The 19,471-nt window shown below is 44.6% G+C and overlaps 2 protein-coding genes across 2 annotated transcripts in view; one reads left to right on the plus strand and one right to left on the minus strand.

The window, feature by feature from the left end:
* Positions 1-7,622, plus strand: part of T265_13241 (hypothetical protein) — a gene marked incomplete at both ends in the record, with an annotated part of 34,842 nt that extends 27,220 nt beyond the window's left edge. The window contains 2 exons of the mRNA XM_009167891.1: positions 1,815-2,475; positions 7,583-7,622. Of these exons, the coding sequence (XP_009166155.1) occupies positions 1,815-2,475; positions 7,583-7,601 (680 nt within the window). The remainder of the gene's footprint in view (positions 1-1,814; positions 2,476-7,582) is intronic.
* Positions 7,623-14,571: 6,949 nt separating this feature from the next.
* On the minus strand, positions 14,572-16,437 carry T265_03407 (hypothetical protein; the record flags this gene model as incomplete). Its single annotated transcript, XM_009167876.1, has 4 exons — positions 14,572-14,831; positions 15,996-16,098; positions 16,146-16,297; positions 16,341-16,437. The coding sequence occupies 4 exons, from the start codon at positions 16,435-16,437 to the stop codon at positions 14,704-14,706; spliced, it is 480 nt and encodes a 159-aa protein (XP_009166140.1).
* Between the last annotated feature and the right edge of the window lie 3,034 nt (positions 16,438-19,471).

Here is a 19,471-nt window from a genome sequence, read left to right on the forward strand (position 1 = left end):
TGTTAACGTCCGTTATAGCCTGATCATACAAGCACTAGCTGCATTGTGTGTTCCGTCTCAACAGGCACAGTTCTCAGGCAGTTTATGCCAATATCCCAGTCAAAAATTTAGTTATGGACGAATAAGTCGCGGAGGGTCATCAAAACTGGCCACCCGGATGTTCAAACGTAAGCTGCATTGATTTTTCTGTTGAGGTCATTTGAAGCGATGTGACAACAAGATTGAACGAAGTTTTCAAAAGTTACAACCAACTATGGTGAATGGATGTGAAACGATATCTCCATCAAACGCGATAATCAGTTGATGCAGACGGATGCTCTTGTGTTAACATAACCCTGGACGGAAGTGTGGTTCGTTGGCCAGTGGATTTTTTTGTCCGCAAATTATTATTGCATCATTAAGATAACTTTTTTTTATTTTAAACGAACTATGACTTGGATCAGTTAAGAAAACTTATAAAGCTGGGCTGGGATGTTGTCAACATTCCTTTGACCACCTATTGTGCACGGGATTTCAGCTTTGTGACACATGTTGATCGACAAATCCGAATTGAGTGTCAGCCATTCAGTTAAATACAAATCGGGTTACGATACCGGAGGTTTCACCTTAAGTAGGGAATTTGTGTAGCTCATCATGACCACTTAGTCAGACATAAACCGTTATCCTCTCTTGCCTCATGCTAGTAGGAGTCATGCTTCTAGCAATCAAAGGACTGACCACATAGAAGCATCAGTGATTCACTGACACTACATGCATTCCATACTCCTAGTTTGGCGACCACTCAAGGTGCCTATTCTGAATCGCTTATTCTTTGTTGAATGTAGGCCGGAGGAAATTTTTCATCAGTAATTTGTTTTTCTGAAAGCTCCGTATGAGTAGAAACCTGGAAGAACAGGAAGAGTGTTAGGAGAACCAGGTCTGGATGTAACTAGACTATACGACTTCCAATGGAATAACCGTTTTCGTTGGGACAGATTTAATTGGTTGTTCTTCCATTGTTCTCGACAGATGAGTTCTATTTTCAGTGTCATTTTCGGTCAACCTAAAACTTTTCACGTGAGCTTTATTAGTAGCCCGTTTTCGTCTGCCCATGACATGCCTGTGCGTGTCAGCGTTCAATAGGTCAGCTGATTTGCACGTTCATTGGCTTTCTGGTTTGGCTGAGCCAATCAGGCTATTAGGAAGGCATTAAGAAAACTGGGGCCCATAACAACAGGAGGCATCCACCCACACACAGATACATTAGTCTAATTAGCCACGGCAGAAAACTAACTACTCTTACCTTAGAAATCACGCGAGCCCCATGCTCATTACAACAGCCTTCTTAACCGACGTCACCAAATAAGGGACTAGTCAGCTCAAGTCCATACAGTGTGTGTTTAAGCGGGAGTAGTGGAATACCATCCTGCAGAAGATCGAATAATGAAGCCTTCGGTGACTCGAAGACAGACTTCGACTGGTTTGTTCACTAAGTTGGACATTTAGGTTACGAATGCTTCATCATCAACCAAGGCGACAATTTAGATGCGCGTTTGTGATCTTAACCAATGCGACGCACCCGTGCAACTTTTTTTTATTAATCTGACAGATTATGGATATGCATGCATTTGATGGATCCTAAAAAGAGTAAAACATCTGAATAAAACATCTTGGCTACAAGACACAGGGAAGCCAAATTTCCAACCTACAAATTCAAAATGCCACTTATACTGGCAAAGCCATTTTAGTTATTCGATTTCCATGACTGATTAACTAATCATGAAGAGCATTGAAACCACCACATCTCTCACAACCGTCAATTCTCTGCATTCCAGGTCTCACTCTACCGTGTTGTAATCCGAAACTCGGCAAGCAGTTCAGTCAGACATTCGGAAATAACTACCCAGAGCATTTGTACCGCTTCTTTCTCGTTCACCACAATCCCGCACTACATGGCATTTGGAAAGCAATACGTGTGTTTGTGGACCCCAACACAGCGAAGAAGGTCAAACTAGTAAAGAAGGATAAGATCCCCCTAGTGTTTGACGATTACTTTGGACCGGAACTCTCTTCATGGCTCAAAGAAGAACTGAGTCTCAATCAAAATGATATTAGCGACGCACAAAGACGTTTCTGGCAAGGTCCTTCCAAGCCTGGCACACACGATCCTCGGGGAACTCCCAGTTACGTGCAAACCTACATTCAACCACTGGAGAAAATTCGTGCTGAAAAACCTTCCCAACTGTTAAAGCGTTCTGATTTGGGTCACAAGATCCATTTACCGCATCCGAATATTGTACAATACCTAAACGGCATGCTGACAAACGTCAAGTTCATCGATTTGAAGAGAAAACCTAAGATATCGAAACAAGAGATGGAGGAATACGGAGTGAAGCAGGCAGACTGTACGGAAAGTGATGAGGAATCGGTCACCGGAGAAGAGAGCACAAACGATGAGGAATTGGGCGCATGTTCGGGCGGAAATTCTCAACACGCGTAAGCAATCTTCAAAAGGATTGAATAGCGCCACCATTTTCCCTAATTTCTTATTTCTTTCAGTACGCGTCGTTTTAACACAAAAGTCAAATATATCTTATGAAATTCCGAGACCCAGACGAATTTTTCTATACTGAATCCTTGTTTATGCTTCTTGTTCTGATATACAGAACGTTTCAGTGTGTCTATTCACCTTATATATATGTCAGAATGTCACAGGTGCAAGTAGCGCACGTTCGTGTGCACTCACTGCGGGATGAGGTCAGCTTCTGACACATCCGACAGTGGGAATACTGTCACTTGGATCCATTAGATGAGTGGTAACCTGAAAAATATGGATTGTGTTGATCAGCATCAAACTGCACGCGAGTAAAAGGTACGTCGACGAGTGCTGGAAAGTTGTTGCAAATTAAAACCGCTCTCAGAGTTGCATCTTCGGGAGTTCTACGGTTTAGGTGCATCTCAATTCAGAGAAAATATGTCTGTCTCAGAAATATCCCACTTTCCATTGCTCAGTACCGCTTCCTCATCAGATACTTGAGGATCATCCATACCAATGGAAACGGACTGTACGTTTTAGGTGCCTTTATGTCTCACATTCGCTTCCCTTGTTATGCTACTTAACTGAGGTTATTTCGGTTTGAACTGTCACCAGTCCTTCTGTTTATGTTGTAGTCTCATCAAACGAAATTACAACAACCGATGTATGTGAACTTCACTCACGAGCATTATTAATTTCATTCGTCTTCTCAGGCATGACCTAAACCGATCGCTAACTTGATCCCCCACACGGACTAGTTAGGCGTTTGTGAAGCCGAATGAGGTTATGGTTAGAGTTATATCCACCACAGTTTATGGCTTTGATATGCTGAACTTGAGGATTTATCAAGGGATGATCTGATGAAGTGAACAGAGGAAAACACCCACAATGACTGGTTTAAAATGTTCCTATCCGGGACTCAGAGCACCTTTGTTCCGAATGGAAACATATGGTCCTTCTCCTTCGGTAAGCATTCACTTTTACCAGGGTAGTCAAGTCGGCGGAGGTATACGTACATGGTTGAGCCCCGCGGAGAACTGGTCAGACTACCTCAATTAAATATGCTGGACGTACTCTGTAGGAGACTTGTTTCGGACAAAATAACTGCATATTAGACCGTAGATCAACATGGTCCAATTTGAAGGGGACTGACTCGGTACCATTGGTAGACATAAGCTAAATACAGGAAGCAAAAAACGAAGCTAGTGTCCGTCAAGAATAATGTTTATCCGGGGGTTCTACATGAGATTCACACGTTAAACTGACCAAACCGTCCCAAAATCTCGACATTTTTAGGTCATCAGTAACCCTATGGATCCGGCTGAGGCCATTTTCGGTGTCTAATGACTTAGTGGCTGACAGATATACACATACATGAATGTCTGTATGCCATTTTCATGTGAACATAAGATGAACGGAATATCCCTGTCATCATCATCACCATCAACGCCTGGCGGGAATTCCAAGTGCATTATGATTTTTAAAGCAAAAACGGCCATGCGTGTTCGAAACCCCAACCCTGAGGGTCAGGAGACTGTTTTCGTCGGACCTCTAACCACTGACCTGCTTGATATGAGAGACCCTGCGGGTTTCACACAGACATTCCTTCCCCCAGTATAGCTGAGTGGGCCACAGAGGCACATAAGCCATCCAATCTATGTGACGGTAGTTATTCGAAAAGCTATCACATAACTCGCAAGCTGTATGCAGTGAAACACACGCTCCCTGTTGGGCAACAGCCAACGAGCAGTAAATCTAGATAGAAGAACAACGGGAAGGCATTGCATTGTGAGCGCAATCTACTAAAGACCTATCCTGGATGAGAACAATATGATCTGGCCCTCAAAATCAAGCCGCATTCGGTCATCTCTTCTCGGTGGGTCACCATGTGACTACGAACTTAACTGTCTCGTTTTGATCGAACTAGCAATTGGTTGTTTTTGACGTGAGAGCCATGAGATTACCATACGTATGGTGAATTCGGGTGTGTAATTTCATCCAAGTATCAGGTAAAGTGCGTTATCATCAGCGTGCACCCATCATGTCATCTGACTCAAACTTACCACTCATGGTCAGTTAGTCCTCAAGTTATTTACCCAAGCAATTGCTGCTCAGACCCATCCGAGTCCATTTGATAGGGTTGAAAAGATTCTCATGGCTGAGAATTCATGGATCCCAGATTTCAAGCCAAAAAATTCCTACTCATCGCACCTACCATAAAATTCGATGAAGACTTGAGCTTACCGATTAGACTCTTCGAAATAATAACACTTATTCAACTATTCACCTGTTCCAAATGATGTGAATTTTCCTCACCATGAACCATCTTTCTCCTAATGATTACAACAGGGGCCATCCGAGTTCGTATACTGTTTATATGGAATCACTGATTTTAACTGTGTAACGTATGTATCCTGTACGGAAACGCGGTATCCGAACAGGAACGGCTTCAACACGCCTCCCTTAAGATCTTGTAGGCATCTCGATCACAACTTAGCACGTGGTTAACGAGAATACGGAATTTCGGCAGCTCACCTGGATTCAGTACGCAACGCGTTGTATGCTGAACGGTTCGCAACTATCCTGTAAACAGTTTAGCAGATACAATGAGTGTGCTGCACCAAAAATTCCGAAAATCAGAACAGATGCTCACAGCTAACGTGAGATGGTATGAAATTGAAGGGTAAACTTAAGAAAACAAAAACTTGTAAAACCAGTCACGTGCCTCGTGATTGAAAGTGTGACACTGGAGTTGATTTCGGTTAAAACAGAATGCGAGTCGTTTGATAGTTCCAGAACTCGATTAGACAAGTGTTGGTTTACCTGCACGTCGAATTGCCTGTCAGTTCCACTAGTGTGTGCTTCATCGCAACTGCAGGTAGTTGCTTCTCTGTCAAGGGTCGAGTTTACAATGCTGCGGTGCGCTCCACATAACTATATGGACTAGAAACCTTGCCGCTGCGCGCTGAGGACGTCAAAAGTCTTCCAGTGTCTGACCAACGATGTCTTCGGAGCATTGCCTGAATCTGGTTGGGACACCGGAGCAGCAATACAGAAGTACGTCGAGTGGTACTCGGGATAAATAACTCACCCTCGATAGATGATCTGATCATACTGCATAGGTTACGCTTGCCTGGCCACGTGCTGCGTATGCCAGTCGACCGATTTCCTCGAAGGGCTCTTTTCGCAAAACCACGTGCATGGTAGAAGAGAGCCAAAGGCGGTCAAACAGTGACTTGACAGCGAAGTGTGAAAGCCATTACCAGCTAACTCAGCTGTGCTGGTCATTGCCGTCTTCCTGGATGGGGACCCCAAGACGGTCCACATGAATGTTTGGAGACATTGTCAGACATGGCCCAGTCGCGCCTTCAATGGCGCTCGTGCATCCAAGCTATTGCCTTCAATGCATAGCTCCCTTCCAAGTTCCCCCACTTGACAGCCCACTGACAGTGCCAGATGTATGCACAAATTTATCATCTCTCGCCTGCAATGCGCAGCCACCTACTCAACCTCCCCGAATCGTAGGTGAAAGAAAATGCGTCAGCTACAACCACTGTACGACGAGTAGGCGGTTATCACAGATGACAATGATGACGATGATGATGATGATGACGATGATGATGATGACGATGATGATGATGCAACGGCAGGTGAGTTCATATATCAAGGGTAGTTGTTGCTAATTTGACATGTAAAGATACAGTCCCGTTTGCGTGTGCTTTCGATTAATCGAACAGGACTTTCAGATGTAAGATTTCCTATAAATTAGTTTTTTCTCAACAGTAACTGGATATTCTGTTCATACTTGTTCTTAAAGCGAATGTCCTGGTGAAGGGCGTAGCAAAAATGGGAAGCAGTCATATAAGTTGTCTTCGCAAATGGTTTCGAATAGACTATGAAGATATCATCCAGTTTCGTTCAACAGGGACTTCCCATGGCGACCATTTATGCTGGGAAAAAAATTGTGTATACAGAGATGATATTTCTAAAAATCAGGGTAGGTAGTGAAGTAAATGGAATGTCCACAAAAGGTTAACAGTTTCAGTTACAGGAACGTTCGTAAGTAGTGCCGAAATTTGAAACATTGATTTTCTCCTGGTGTGGCATAAGTTCGAAAGTATTCGCAAAATACACTCATTCGCACATCGATTTCGATTCAACGGGTGACTCAGTTCACCTTAGCTGAAATACCCGTCCATCCTATTCTTCAGCAGAATGTGTTATAGAAAGGTTGCTTCATGTTTCATTTGACGCTAGATATCACATTATGTTTTCCTGAAGGTTCAAGCAGAACATAAAGTTGACGGAAGTACGGGGACTGCACCTATTTGATGAGCACCAAGAAGAACGAAACCGGTCACAGGCTTTTGAAAGGTTTTCAAGAAACTTTCACGTAGCGTACATTTGTAGGTTTTCTTTAAACACTACTCCATCACCTCGGGGCTTTTAGGTTTGAAAATGCTGACCAACCAGCTTACGATAACGTGGATCACTCATGACCTACATTGGTACTTTCGGTCCGTAAATCTTGTGTAAACTATATAAAAATCAATAGTTTTAGATGGTAAAGTTCATGAAAGTTCCGGACCAAGCTCGAGTCGAATCTGAGTAGACGATAAAGTATGATATGGTAAGTTTCAAGTCAGAACAGTCCAACGCACTGGTTACCATAAGCAATCAACCAATTTATCATACGCCTTCCTAAATCTGAAGGGATGTCGCAAACGAACTCAATGCTGCTTAACCATTGTCATATATTATAGGATACATTGTTTGTGAGTGCTGGAGTTGCTTGCCAGTTCAATGGGACAAGAGACAGATTGTCTAGTAAGCGCACAAACAGTAAAGGCACGTCGATGGACTCGGTATCAGTATAAGAAAGCTGGTCTATGGAAATTAGCTGGTATAATCCACAGACGGTTGGGTTGTAAAACTTTCGAGAAAATAATTGATTACAGGACCGGTAACTGCTGTTCCTAGGTATTAAATTGTAAGAAATTCCAACTGCTAGATGCTCTATTCAGTGTATCAGAAGTACATATAAACGAGAGTATCTTCACATTACAGACTTGTCTCAACATATTGAGCTCTACTTGTTTCATAAAACATCCCGAAACCACGTTGTCCGGCCACAAGTGGTAGCTTGCACGGCGTTCCTGCGATTGCGCCTATCACAACACCACACTCAGCTTTGTCAATGAATTATTGCTTATATGAACTCACCTGCAGTTGCGTTGAAGCACATATTGGTGGAACTGACAGACAACTCGAAGTGCGGGTAAAACAGCACTTATCTAATCGAGTTCTGGAACTATCAAACGACTCGCAATCTGTTTTCACTCAGATCGATTCCAGTGTCACCATTTCAATCAAGAGACACGTGATTGGGGCATGGCACAGGTTTGAGCCTTGGACTGCGTACAGGTTTGTGGGCCTTGGATTTTCTTGGCTTCTTTGTGTGAATTAGCAGAAAAGATTGTTCTGGCACGTTTCACGTAAACTCTGTCACATTTTGTGACCTGACTATGCTTTGCGCCTCTGGAGTGTTTGCACTACTGAGTTGTCCTCTTGCACTCCTCAAACTAACCGGTTGTACTCATTGTCTGCATTCGAATACTCCGTAGAAAACAGCTGATGCTTTTTCGACGAAATTACTCATCTGATTGCCCAATTATTTCCCATGGAAGAGGCACCTGAAAGCCAAATGTCTTTTTTATGATGTTTCTCTTTAACTGAATGTGATGCACCAAGCCGCCTCATTTTTCATTTGGTACTATGTTCGGGAGCATAAAATAACTTGAATAGAGTTAATATACTACTCAAAAGTTTGCTGAAAACTTTTTGACAGCCGATGGCCTGTTTTGCCATTCTTGGGGCCAATCAGGTGGGTGCAGCCCCCGAGTTTCTACTTGAACCCAGAATGGCATCAAATTTGACAAATGTTCTCACTCGTACACCAAATTGCTTTTTGTGGAAGACTCACTTGTAACCTAGCTAAATTCTCCGTTTGTGATATCCTTTTTCAAGTAGAACGTAAGGTTGAGGGAATCTCGGGGTTGACGCCTCCGGATAAGCTCAAGAAGGGCAATCCTGTGGGAACTGATCCACCTCAGTCCATCAACTGAAGCAGTCTTATTGGCGACTTTGTATAATAGTGAGTGATTTTGACACGAGTTTTGATTTCGCCTCCTCGCTCTGGGTGTGTGCTTCAATGGAGGAGACGAATAACGCGTTAGATACAGTCACATACTACGTTTACCAACTCACACGGATCACCTCATTTCCAACGGCTTTCTTTTCCTTTGCGGAAAGCTATGGACTAGCCAATCTCCGATCTCAGCCGGATGGTGTACCAGTAGAATACGCTACGGTGGCAAGTTCGCGATGTCTTGAATATTTTGTCTCACCGAAATTGAGCTTGTAAGTGCTCCTGACACAGGATTAGTGTCAGAAAACTGACGTCTACAAACTCCTAAAGAATAATTAGAGAGACTTTAATGTGAAATGCCAAAATACAGCTTAACTATAGCTGACATGAGGAACTGTCTTCTGGGATTCTGTTCTGGCTTGTCTGTCCGCTGCATTTTCTTGGTACTTGAAGATTCTGAATTAGGTTTCGAATAGTATCTATCTTCTGTTGGTCAAAGTTTGTGTGTTCTCACCGATCGCAGCAGTGTGATGAAAAACTTAACTAGTCCTCTGGTTTATTAGATTTTCCAATATCTCAATTTAGACGTCATTAGTGAGGTCGGTCAGTCATTCAACTGGACTATTTTGCTCTGCGCATATGTGATGCCTTTTTTATCGAGTGCGGACAGATTTGCGAATTTCAGCCGGACAATGGAAATGCTCAAACTACTACTAACCGGACGAACTGTAGATGTGCAATGTTGTTGATTCCCTTAAAGAACGCCACATATAAAAGAGGTTTTCCGACCGTACGAGAAAATTACGTTCGTACGAAATAGGAATTCGTCTCCCTTTTTGGGTTGAAGTGATACCCGGTCTAATAAACTAGCTAACTAAACTTTATTAAAAAACGGGACGTATTGTGAAACAACTTTCGATGCACGAGATTACGGTGGCAACCCTGAATACGCAACAAAAACATGTGAACAAGGAGCAGGAGGAGTTAATCTGGTGATTCGCTCATACGTGGCATATCAGTGTGAGCTTGCGAGATTACCGCTTCATTTGCATTATGCATACCATGTCAGAATCGATCAATCGGTAAATTCAGCCAAGATCTATATTGAAGGATGTTTTCGAAACTTGAGAGCACAGCGTCAAACGGAGACAGATAAAAACTTGTGGTCTGAATGATATACCCAACACTATTCACTTCAAACATGGGGTAACCAAAGTGCTGACTGTCGAATATCTTGTGCAAGTAAAGTTAGGGTGTGAACGAATTGGGAAGATTAGTAGTTGAAACCGAAAAGTGAAGTTTTTTCACTTATAAAGTCAAAACACTGAGTACCGGAATAGGTTGTTGTAATCTGACGTTTCAGTTGCCGTTGGCGACCGCTTTTGCGAAACTTGGTTTGTAAAGGTGGATAGGCGCAAGACCACTGTTGTCATGAACAAGAGCGATTATCTACAGGTCAACCAAGATCTATCTGAGGTTTCTTGCCAGCAGATGAACAGTGGGAATAGTGCGTCTTTCACGAATAGGAGTGAAGCTGAGGTTGGCAAGTATTCGCGATTCGTGATAAACCACTTGAGGCAAGATAACTGGTATCGACTGCACTCCAAAAGGAGACTCCAACCACGGCTTCACGGCCTACCATAAACCAGGTGTCCCGGTGAGACCGCTAGTAAACTAAACACATACCCCGGTCCATGAGCTGGGCGGATGTATTGTAAAACTGCTCATCGGAAAATCTAGTACTTACATCAAGAATTCATATGAGTTTCCAACAAAGTAGTGGATGTCACCATGAAACCAGATGACATTCTGTTAACTGACAATGTCAAAAGGAGCGACTGCTTCTAGCAGACATTACCCCTTCAGAAAGGGCACGGTAAGTGAAATAGCGGAAGCTCCAGAAGGGCTTGGCAAACAGTCGGTAGTTTTTGCTTGAGCAACGTTTCACTTTTGACACAAAAGCTTCATCGGGCCAAGACGGAGAAACAATCAGTAAGACGTCTTCATATTAGCGCACTAGATCAGTGTTCATTATCAATCAACGGCTCTTCTCGGTTAGTGCAGTTACCAAAAACTTGCGTTGACTGGTTGGGAGAGCTTTAACTTTGTACCATTTGCAAATTTGGTTTTGTGAGAGGCTCATCTGGAACCCAGCTGAACCTTTCGTTTGTGATAACTTCAGGCAACTGAATGTGCTGCACCAGACCGCCTCATATTTCAGTTGCTACGATATTCGAGATGTCGCGATGTGTTTATTCGTAGTGCACTACTAATAAGGTAGCTGAAAATTCTTCGACAGTCTCTCCCTTCTAAAGGGTTCATCAGGTAGGCGGTCCCCGAGGTTCCGTCGACCTTATGTTCTACTTGAATCCAAATTGCATGAAATCAGCGAAATACACTCATTTACAAATGAACATTCGGTTGCCTGGAAACATTACAAAGGAGAGATTCAGCTGGGTTCCAGGTGAGTCTCTCGCAAAACCAAATGTTTGCAAAATAGTGTATTTCGCTTAGTTCCTGCAATTTAGTTTCAAGTAGAACATAAGTTTGACGGAAACCCGGAGACTGCGCCTACCTGATGAGCCCCAAGAAGGGCGAAACCGGTCGTGGACTGTCGAACTGGTTCCGATAAGCTTTGATTCCTTCGTCTTCTACTTCAGGTTCACCATGGGTTTCACTGGTAGATATTGTTGTGTTTAGAATCCTTCGAATAGCTTCCGATTTCCCTGATTTGCGTGCCGTCACAACAGTCCATTCCCATTCCGTTGAGTGGGTTCCGCTACCGGCACCAACACCCCTAATCAAACTACCTGGGTACCCGAAGTTTGTTCTTTACTTCAATTTGGCCCGCTATCCGATCAGCTTATTCTGTGCACGGGACCCTTACACGCCTAAAGATTGATGAGGCGATACTAGCGAATACCGAACTCGGATGGGCAGACCAGTATTTCAAAATTGCCCCAGTGTCCGTTGGCTTTCCATAAGGACACGTGAGGTGCGGTTATCAGGAATAGTAGTCATCAAGTAGCTCAATTCTCACATGCCAACCCCAACTGAACTGTCGTCAATGTTACAAACCCACACAGACTGACAAAATTTACTCGCGCTCTGTTCTCATTTGAAGCGTCTTGACCCGGAAGATCAAGGAACCATAGCCAATCAAAAACCCATTTGGGCAACCCACTAACCGACAACACCCTTGTCCCGACATTCAACACTGGTCGAGTGTGCTTATCTGAAGGGGCTTTACTGATTGGTTCTTCGTATGTCAAGTTGGTGACTCGCTCATCTGACCTGATGAAGCTCTTGTGTCAAAGGCGAAACGTTAACCAGTCAAAATCCACCCAACCAAGCCCTCCTGAAACCAAACTTGGATTTATTTGGTGTTGCGGCAGCTATAGGTGATACCAGTGAGAATCAACACCAACATTACCTATCGCTCACACTTCCCGTGAAGACAAATAGATCCAATAAATTTGACGTCAAAGCACTTGCTCAAACAGTCCACTTAGTCCTATGTTTAGAACGAGACGGGCACGTAACGATGCGGCCCACATCTGGCCAGAAATCCGGTTGTGAAAACTTTGCCATTCACGTATACACGGGCCTCGTCGGATTGAAAAGTTGGAGAGTGTGACTCCGGTCTGTAAGCGGGCAGATAAACCTTGTAAAATTCCTAAAGTGTCCAGCAGTAATTGCTGCGAATACGGCAGGCTTGAAACCACCGGATTTCTTCATTCTTTATTGGGTCTCAGTTGGGCATGTCTGACCCCTCTACAACCGTTTACCAATAGTCAGCTGACGGTCTGCATCCATTAACAAACAATGAAATAAAAAAACATCTTCGACTAGGAAGCCTTGAACTCCAACATTCCCCTGTCTTATGCAGTCCACCTTGCTAGGTGTTTCACTGTTTCCGGATATCACTGACTTTCCGAGTTGTCATGGGGAGCCTAACGCGCATCAATTCCGCTCGCAGTGTCTGCGTCAGCCACAGTACACTAACAACACGCCACGTGTTGTATAACGTGCCCTTGTGTTACGCGTATCACGTCACCAGTAATTGCGCTGCAACAGTTTGCAGTCTTATTGCCTTTGTAATCACACGGACGTCACCGAAGAGTCCAGTGCTGCTCAAAAGGTATCTGCTGTGCACAACTGTGCTGCTCAAAAGGTATCTGCTGTGCACATCTGAATCAAGAATGAGGCAGTAATGCCTTATTCCCAGCGTTCTCAGGTTAGGCCAACCCCCTGCAACCGAGGAGATCAGAACTCGGGTTAGGCCAACCCCCTGCAACCGAGGAGGTCAGAATATTGAATCATCGGCTCCGGGTAGGGTCCCCAAAGAAAACCCTACTTTCTTCCACTGCCTTGTGGACAGACTTTGACTCAAAGGCACAAGGTGCGGTACCTCAACCATACCCCCTTCCTCACCCTGGGTAACCGAGAAATATTTGCTTGCGCAGTTCGGTGTTCACCGATGTCCCTACCGAACCCCTTCCCGTCGCTGTCAGTTGACTGAAGAGCCTTATGCTTCTCGCTGCCTATTAAAAATAAATAAAGATGACACCCTTCTAAACCCACGGAATCCTTCATATATATAGGGGCTTTTATCGTCCGCACTCTATGTCAAACTGTCAATGCTTGCCTAAACCTTATACCTATTGAAATTGATGTATGCTGTGTCTCCGAAACACGCATACAAGAACCAAGCGTGGTTATGCACCTCAGAACGTCAAGGACGAGCTCATCTCTTTCACATTTCGCCCTCAGTGTGTCCGGTAACCAGAAGCCATGGCTCGTGGAATACATCGGGTGGGAGTTGCACTCAGCCCCAGAGCAGAACGCGCTTTACCGGACTGGATACCACTGAACAGTTACTTTTGCGCCGTCCATTGACGGCCGGTCATCCAGCTAAATCAAGCTCAATACCTCTCGGCATAAAGGGATGCCTGTTTGTAGTGTCGGCTTATGCCCCAACGGACTGCAGTTCTGATGCTCAGAACACTTTCTATCGAGAGCTATCCGCCGCACAGACAACGGAGATCGNTGTGTGCCGGCCATGAACTGTTTCTGGTAAGTGCGAAATTTCAACATAAACATTCGCACCGCATAACCTGGCGGCCACCAACTACAAATCGACCGTGGACCACGTGACCATCAGTCACCTGTGGGGAGCAACAATTCAAGACTGCTATTCCTTCTGGAGCACACCACTTGATTCCGATCACGTCATGGAGCGTGCACATCTGACATTTCGTTTCCCATCCCATAGCTCAAAAGTATCGATCTGAGCTAGCCCAAATCTCACCACAGTAAGCACCTTAAAAGCGAGCAAAAACTGACTTCGCCGACTAGGCTCTTGTTATTTCTCTATCCGGGAACAATAGTGAAGTTGTGGGTGGGTGGACTTGATACATTTTAGGCTGACACCGTGTTTATCGGTCGTCCAAGCTGTCGACTTGTTTCCTGCAGTTTGGTTTCTTATACTACATGTAAGGGAACTTGCCAAACTGGTCTGTCTGACTACCTAACTTCATTTTACCAGGCCAGCCGAAAACAACCATAGGTCCTGCATATGTGGTCAGCCGCCCAATCGCTATTCAGAGCGGTTTCTAAAATCATATGGTAAGGTTCGTGAAACTGAAGCTGTTGTGTTTTTGTCTCCAGGTCCCTGGACCAGAAAAACCAGCCTGCACAGCTGACTCTCTGGTGCTTAGTTAGTGGTTGACCGCTACGATGCAAGACCAACAGAACTCCCATACTTCTCACGCGTTTTGGTCCGCAGGACCATCTAGCGAGTTGCCTCGTTGAAGGGATGAGGCGATGAAGGGAACCCCGATCATCGTGTAATATATTAGACATAAGGTTCAAATCCCACCATTAAATATAAAAACAGGAAAGTGCAATTGCCAACATTCTTTGAAATCGTGATATAACCACAGCCATATAAAAGGGGGAGGGAAAGAAACTGAGAGACGACATATCGACATCGATGAACAAAGACTAGAATGGGCCTATGGCACAGATAGTGAATAATCTAAATAGGAGACTTGGGCACCGTGTAGAGATCGAACCAATTTGTGTGATTCCAGATTGTGGCTTCCGGTTTGTCTAGGTACTGGTTCGCCTGGCGAATATCCTCATGAATGCAGTCGACCAAAGCGTCTGAAAGTTGTGTATAAAATTAAGACGTTCGAAAAGACAGAAATAGTAGTAGTCGTAGTTTAAGTAACAACTCTGACCCGACTAGATCTCATCATTACGGGGAAAATTTCGGTCACTCTTTAGGGTGGTCGCACCACGACTAGTAGGGAGTGCCCAGTGTAGCCCCTCCCAGGGAAATGATCCCGCTTGGAAAGGTGCAGTATGTCGAACTCACACGTGAGTGTAAACCTGCCGATTTCCAGCTTCACTGACTTCAATGTGGTGGGCTTCAACCGGAGCGCAATCCAGTGAATCGTGCTATAAATAAACCTCAAGCTGGATTATCAGCCAAGCGAAATTCAGTTCAGTTTGAAAGTTCCCTGGTGCAGCGAGATGTATTAGTCTACGGCAACAGTCGTTTAATGTGACTGACGTTTTATGTGATCAAATGATTCAATGTGTTGATTAGCAACCCTAGGTTCATGACATTAGACGTTTCTAGTAGCGGTCTCCCCTCCTGAGCAAATCAGTATTATGGAGCAAATAAGGTAGCGGAAAACATTCCGTGTCACCAAAAGTGCCCCCCTGGAAGCAAGTGTTTATCCAAACCCTCACTTTCCTCGCTCTTACGGTTGTTATACAAATGGCTGAGCCCGACCAGTTTGGCCAAATCAGTGTAACAGAGACAGATCAGGGTGTACTATTCCACTGTACCCCCGGAGCATCTGTCTACTGAATGCAGTCAGGGGACAGTCGTCTGAAATCAGTCCAATTTCCAAATTAGTTTTAAAAAGCCAAATCACAAAATTCGTCTTCAAATGGCGCTGGTGAACGTGCTTTTAAATCTGACGTTCGATGGCCTTTAAGGCAGGAAGGTATATTAGTAATTCAGAAACTGGGGAGAGTCCAAACTGCCCAAACGAGGACTCGAATCAGCCTTGGGGGGGGCGATAGAGCTACCGTTGAAATGGGTTTGAACTGTCACTGACGATGCAATAAGATTCCAGTTCTGTTTCATCAAAACAACAATACGGTATTCCGCTAAGCACGGTATTGAGTAAACCAAGATGTGATTGTCCAAAGTCATTCACAGTGTAGTCTTGTAGTCGGGTGATTGGTGTTTACAACAACTATCCAAATGTCCGATTCACCCAATAAAATATCTATTGTAAATGAAGAACCTACCCAAATTGTCGAAATCCTTCTCTGGTCGATGATATTTTAGGATGAGTAGATGCATCACCCGATCGTAAAAGTCCTCATCAAACCGTTCGATTAGATGGGCCTCCTGATTAAAGATATCTGAGATTGAATGCTATTTTGGTCTGAACTTACGACTGATCGGGTAGTATTCCTGAAGAACGGATTCCAGCCAATACTCACCACTGTTTTGCAAACGGGATACCCCTCCACTCGGGCCCAGCCGAAGTATATACCGTTGGCAACTGTGCTAGGTAGCCGAGCGACAACAGACGCGTCCAAATTAGCTACACAAACGAAAGAACTGAAACTCAAAGTTCGATAAAGTACCTGTCGGAATACCCAACTGCTTTGAACCACGACCAAATCCATGTACAACCTTGCCTGCGGCATAAAACATTGCGCCATTTCTAAGTTCTATTAACATGAAATTGGAGTAGACGCGGAGAATAGCTCAGGTATAATCTGGAAACATAAGAATGGCATTTCGGGATGGTGAGCAACGGAGTACACAGGTGCAATAGGAAAGAATCACGCGTGTCATTGTCGTCAGAGACAAGCGTCCAAGGCCAAGTGACCCAACGGAAGAATTCGGGACCCAAAAGATCGTTCGATTAGATTTAAATCCTCGACAGCGAAAGCATCGTACCAAAAAAACCATGGATTACTATCTTCCGCGAGCACATATGGTTGTGGATGTCTTTCGGGGAAGTAACACCATCGAAAACTATAGTCGCAGGCAGTTCACCACACAAAGCCCATAAGACTGGGCTAAGCAAGAATGATTCAGACCGGTGGGGTGAATAAGTGCACGTTCACCCCTTACAAAGTAAGCCAACTTACCGTGCTACCCATCTTTTTCTAGTGTGGGCTACTGACGTGGTCTACCATTCACCCTGAGAGTAGGAAGGATCCGTTGTACGTTAATGCTCCATCAGAGGTGTCCGTCAGGTTGGCAGTCTATTGCCTCTGAACATGTTCTCAGTATGAGCGCCAGCTGGAGTGTCGGACATGCTGGGTTACCCGGGCAAGTGGTTGTTTTGTCCGCTCGCGGAAGCCAGGGGCAGCGCGCGATCATCGCTATCCTCACGATCAAGAAGCTGATTCAAGCTCACGCTTGAATCCACCAACGTCCACAGTTGGCTGCGGTCAAACTGGATCAACCAACCACAATAAAACAATCAAGTGTTATTGATTAAAAAACTAAGGTTGTGTGATCAGCCTCGAGTGAGACATCAGGAGGACAGATAGTTAAACCGTCCTCTACAGAAATGGATGCACGGTGGGCAATGCAAGCGTACGCATAAATCTCTCTCTTCTGGGGTATCATCCAAAGTAATTAGGTTTTTTCAGGTCAACAGTATATAAGGGCTTTATGAACTCCAGAAAATGGCAGACCGATCATCGCTCACAATGCACAGTTGCTCAGACAATCAGAATAATTGAGCACTATGTACGTGGATATGTCATCGCCTCCAATGCCTGACTATGCTTCTTTTGTTCTCCAATTTTTCGGTGACTGAAAATGTAGCCGCTGGTACATGAACTACCCATTTATTTAAAGTTGCATCGTAGTATAGAGCAACATCACCTGCTTTCTTCGGTCAGGGTTTAACACATGTGCTGAACATCCAGGGAATGTATTGTCTTGGAGACAGACTATTTTTGACCGCAACCACAAACCTACTTGATGCACCATCCGACACAAGATAAAACTGAGTTTTTGTGCAGACCCGGTAGGTCCAGCTCGTCACCATCACTACCATCAGCTGTAATAACCGTGCAATATAACTGATGCGCAAGTATAGGGTTGTCGGTGAACTTTTAGTTGGAGAGATTAGGAGGGGAGCTATGCATTAGGGGCAACAAGCTTGGATACATGAGCATCACTGAGAGCATGACTGCGTCATCTCTGACAATGCCTTTAAACATTAGTGTGTTTCAGCTCGAGTTCCCCATCCAGGGAGACGTCAGGGACGAGCGCAGCTGAGCTTCCTGATAATGGCTTTCATACTTCGATGCCAAGTCTAGCCCGGTTCCACCCTTCACATAGTTGTGCGAAAAGAGCCCTTCAAGGAATACAATCTATGGAGTGTGATCAGTTCATCAATCGTAGGCGAGTTACTTCTTTCGAAAAGCACTCGACTTACTTCAGCATTACTGATCTGATGTTCCCACCAGACTCGGGCACTGCTCCGAAGACACTGATGATCAAACAGTGAGAGCATTTTTATGTCCTCACTCGGCGACCAAGTTTCTCACCCGTATACTAACCTGGAGTGCACAGCAGCATTGTGAACTCGACCCTGATGGATAAGCTGATGTCACGCCTAAGACACAGGTGATGCAGATTCACAAAAGCTGCTTTGGCCTTCCCAATCAGGATGGAAATATATCTTGCGAGACAACTGGGATTGATACAGTTTCCCAGGTACACAGACTTATCTACTATCTCAATCAGCTCGTCCACAAACATGAGGTTAGGGTTCAAGCCCACACAGGTTCGTAGCAGCACTTTACAATTTACAGGTGTGAAGTGTATGCCAAATCGTGAGGCACAATTGTTTAGATTATTTAATTATGTTTGCGTTATCACGGTATCAGATCCCAGAACAGCTATGTCGTCTGCGTACCTGACATGTGAGCAGACGCCCCAGGAGCACTTCGATCCCACAGGCATTAGAGGCCGATAGTGGGTCTCCCATGATCGTGTTAATGACGAAGTTGAAAAGGATAAGTGAAAGAGGGCAGTCATGTCTGATACCACTTGATGTGAAGAATTCAGGCGAGAACTTCCCGTAGACGTTCTCACGGTCGTGGGAGTTGCCGTACAGCGCCTTAAGGGGGATCAATAATTTATGGGGTACACCTCTGCTCCACAGATACTGTCATAGTGGCTGACGGCCCACAAAGTCAAGATCAAGAAACTCAATTAATGTTGGTTGCTAGAAAGAGTACTGGCGTTCCAGAATCTGTCGGAGGGCGAAGATTTGATCCATGCATCCTCTTGTAGGACGAAATTTAGCTTGGTATTCACGGATCTGTCTCTCCCTGTGGTCAGTCAACCTTGAAGCATGAGGCCAGAGAGCACCTTGGATGCCCCAGCTACCAGGTTGATGTCATACAGCGTCAGCGTACCGGTTTGAAGAACGCCCCGCATTATCCATGCTTTCGCTTTCTTTCTCAGCTTATGTGCGTCTATGTTGAGACACCATCATCATCATCGTCATCAATGACAGCAACATCAGTGTTGGCACTGATGCTTCACTGCCGTACAACCATAAGGTTTGTCTAGTTATATATATATATAATTGCATTAAAATCCCTACAGAGAAGAGAAAAAGAGTGGGTGAGAGAGGGGACCTAGTGCTGGCCTATGTCAAGCATACTGAGGTGCCTACACCTCCAACCGCTCAATCAGACAATCTGGAAAGAAAGTGACAGCGCGAACGCCACTGACA

Source organism: Opisthorchis viverrini (assembly GCF_000715545.1).
Source record: "Opisthorchis viverrini unplaced genomic scaffold opera_v5_48, whole genome shotgun sequence".
NCBI lineage: Eukaryota > Metazoa > Platyhelminthes > Trematoda > Opisthorchiida > Opisthorchiidae > Opisthorchis > Opisthorchis viverrini.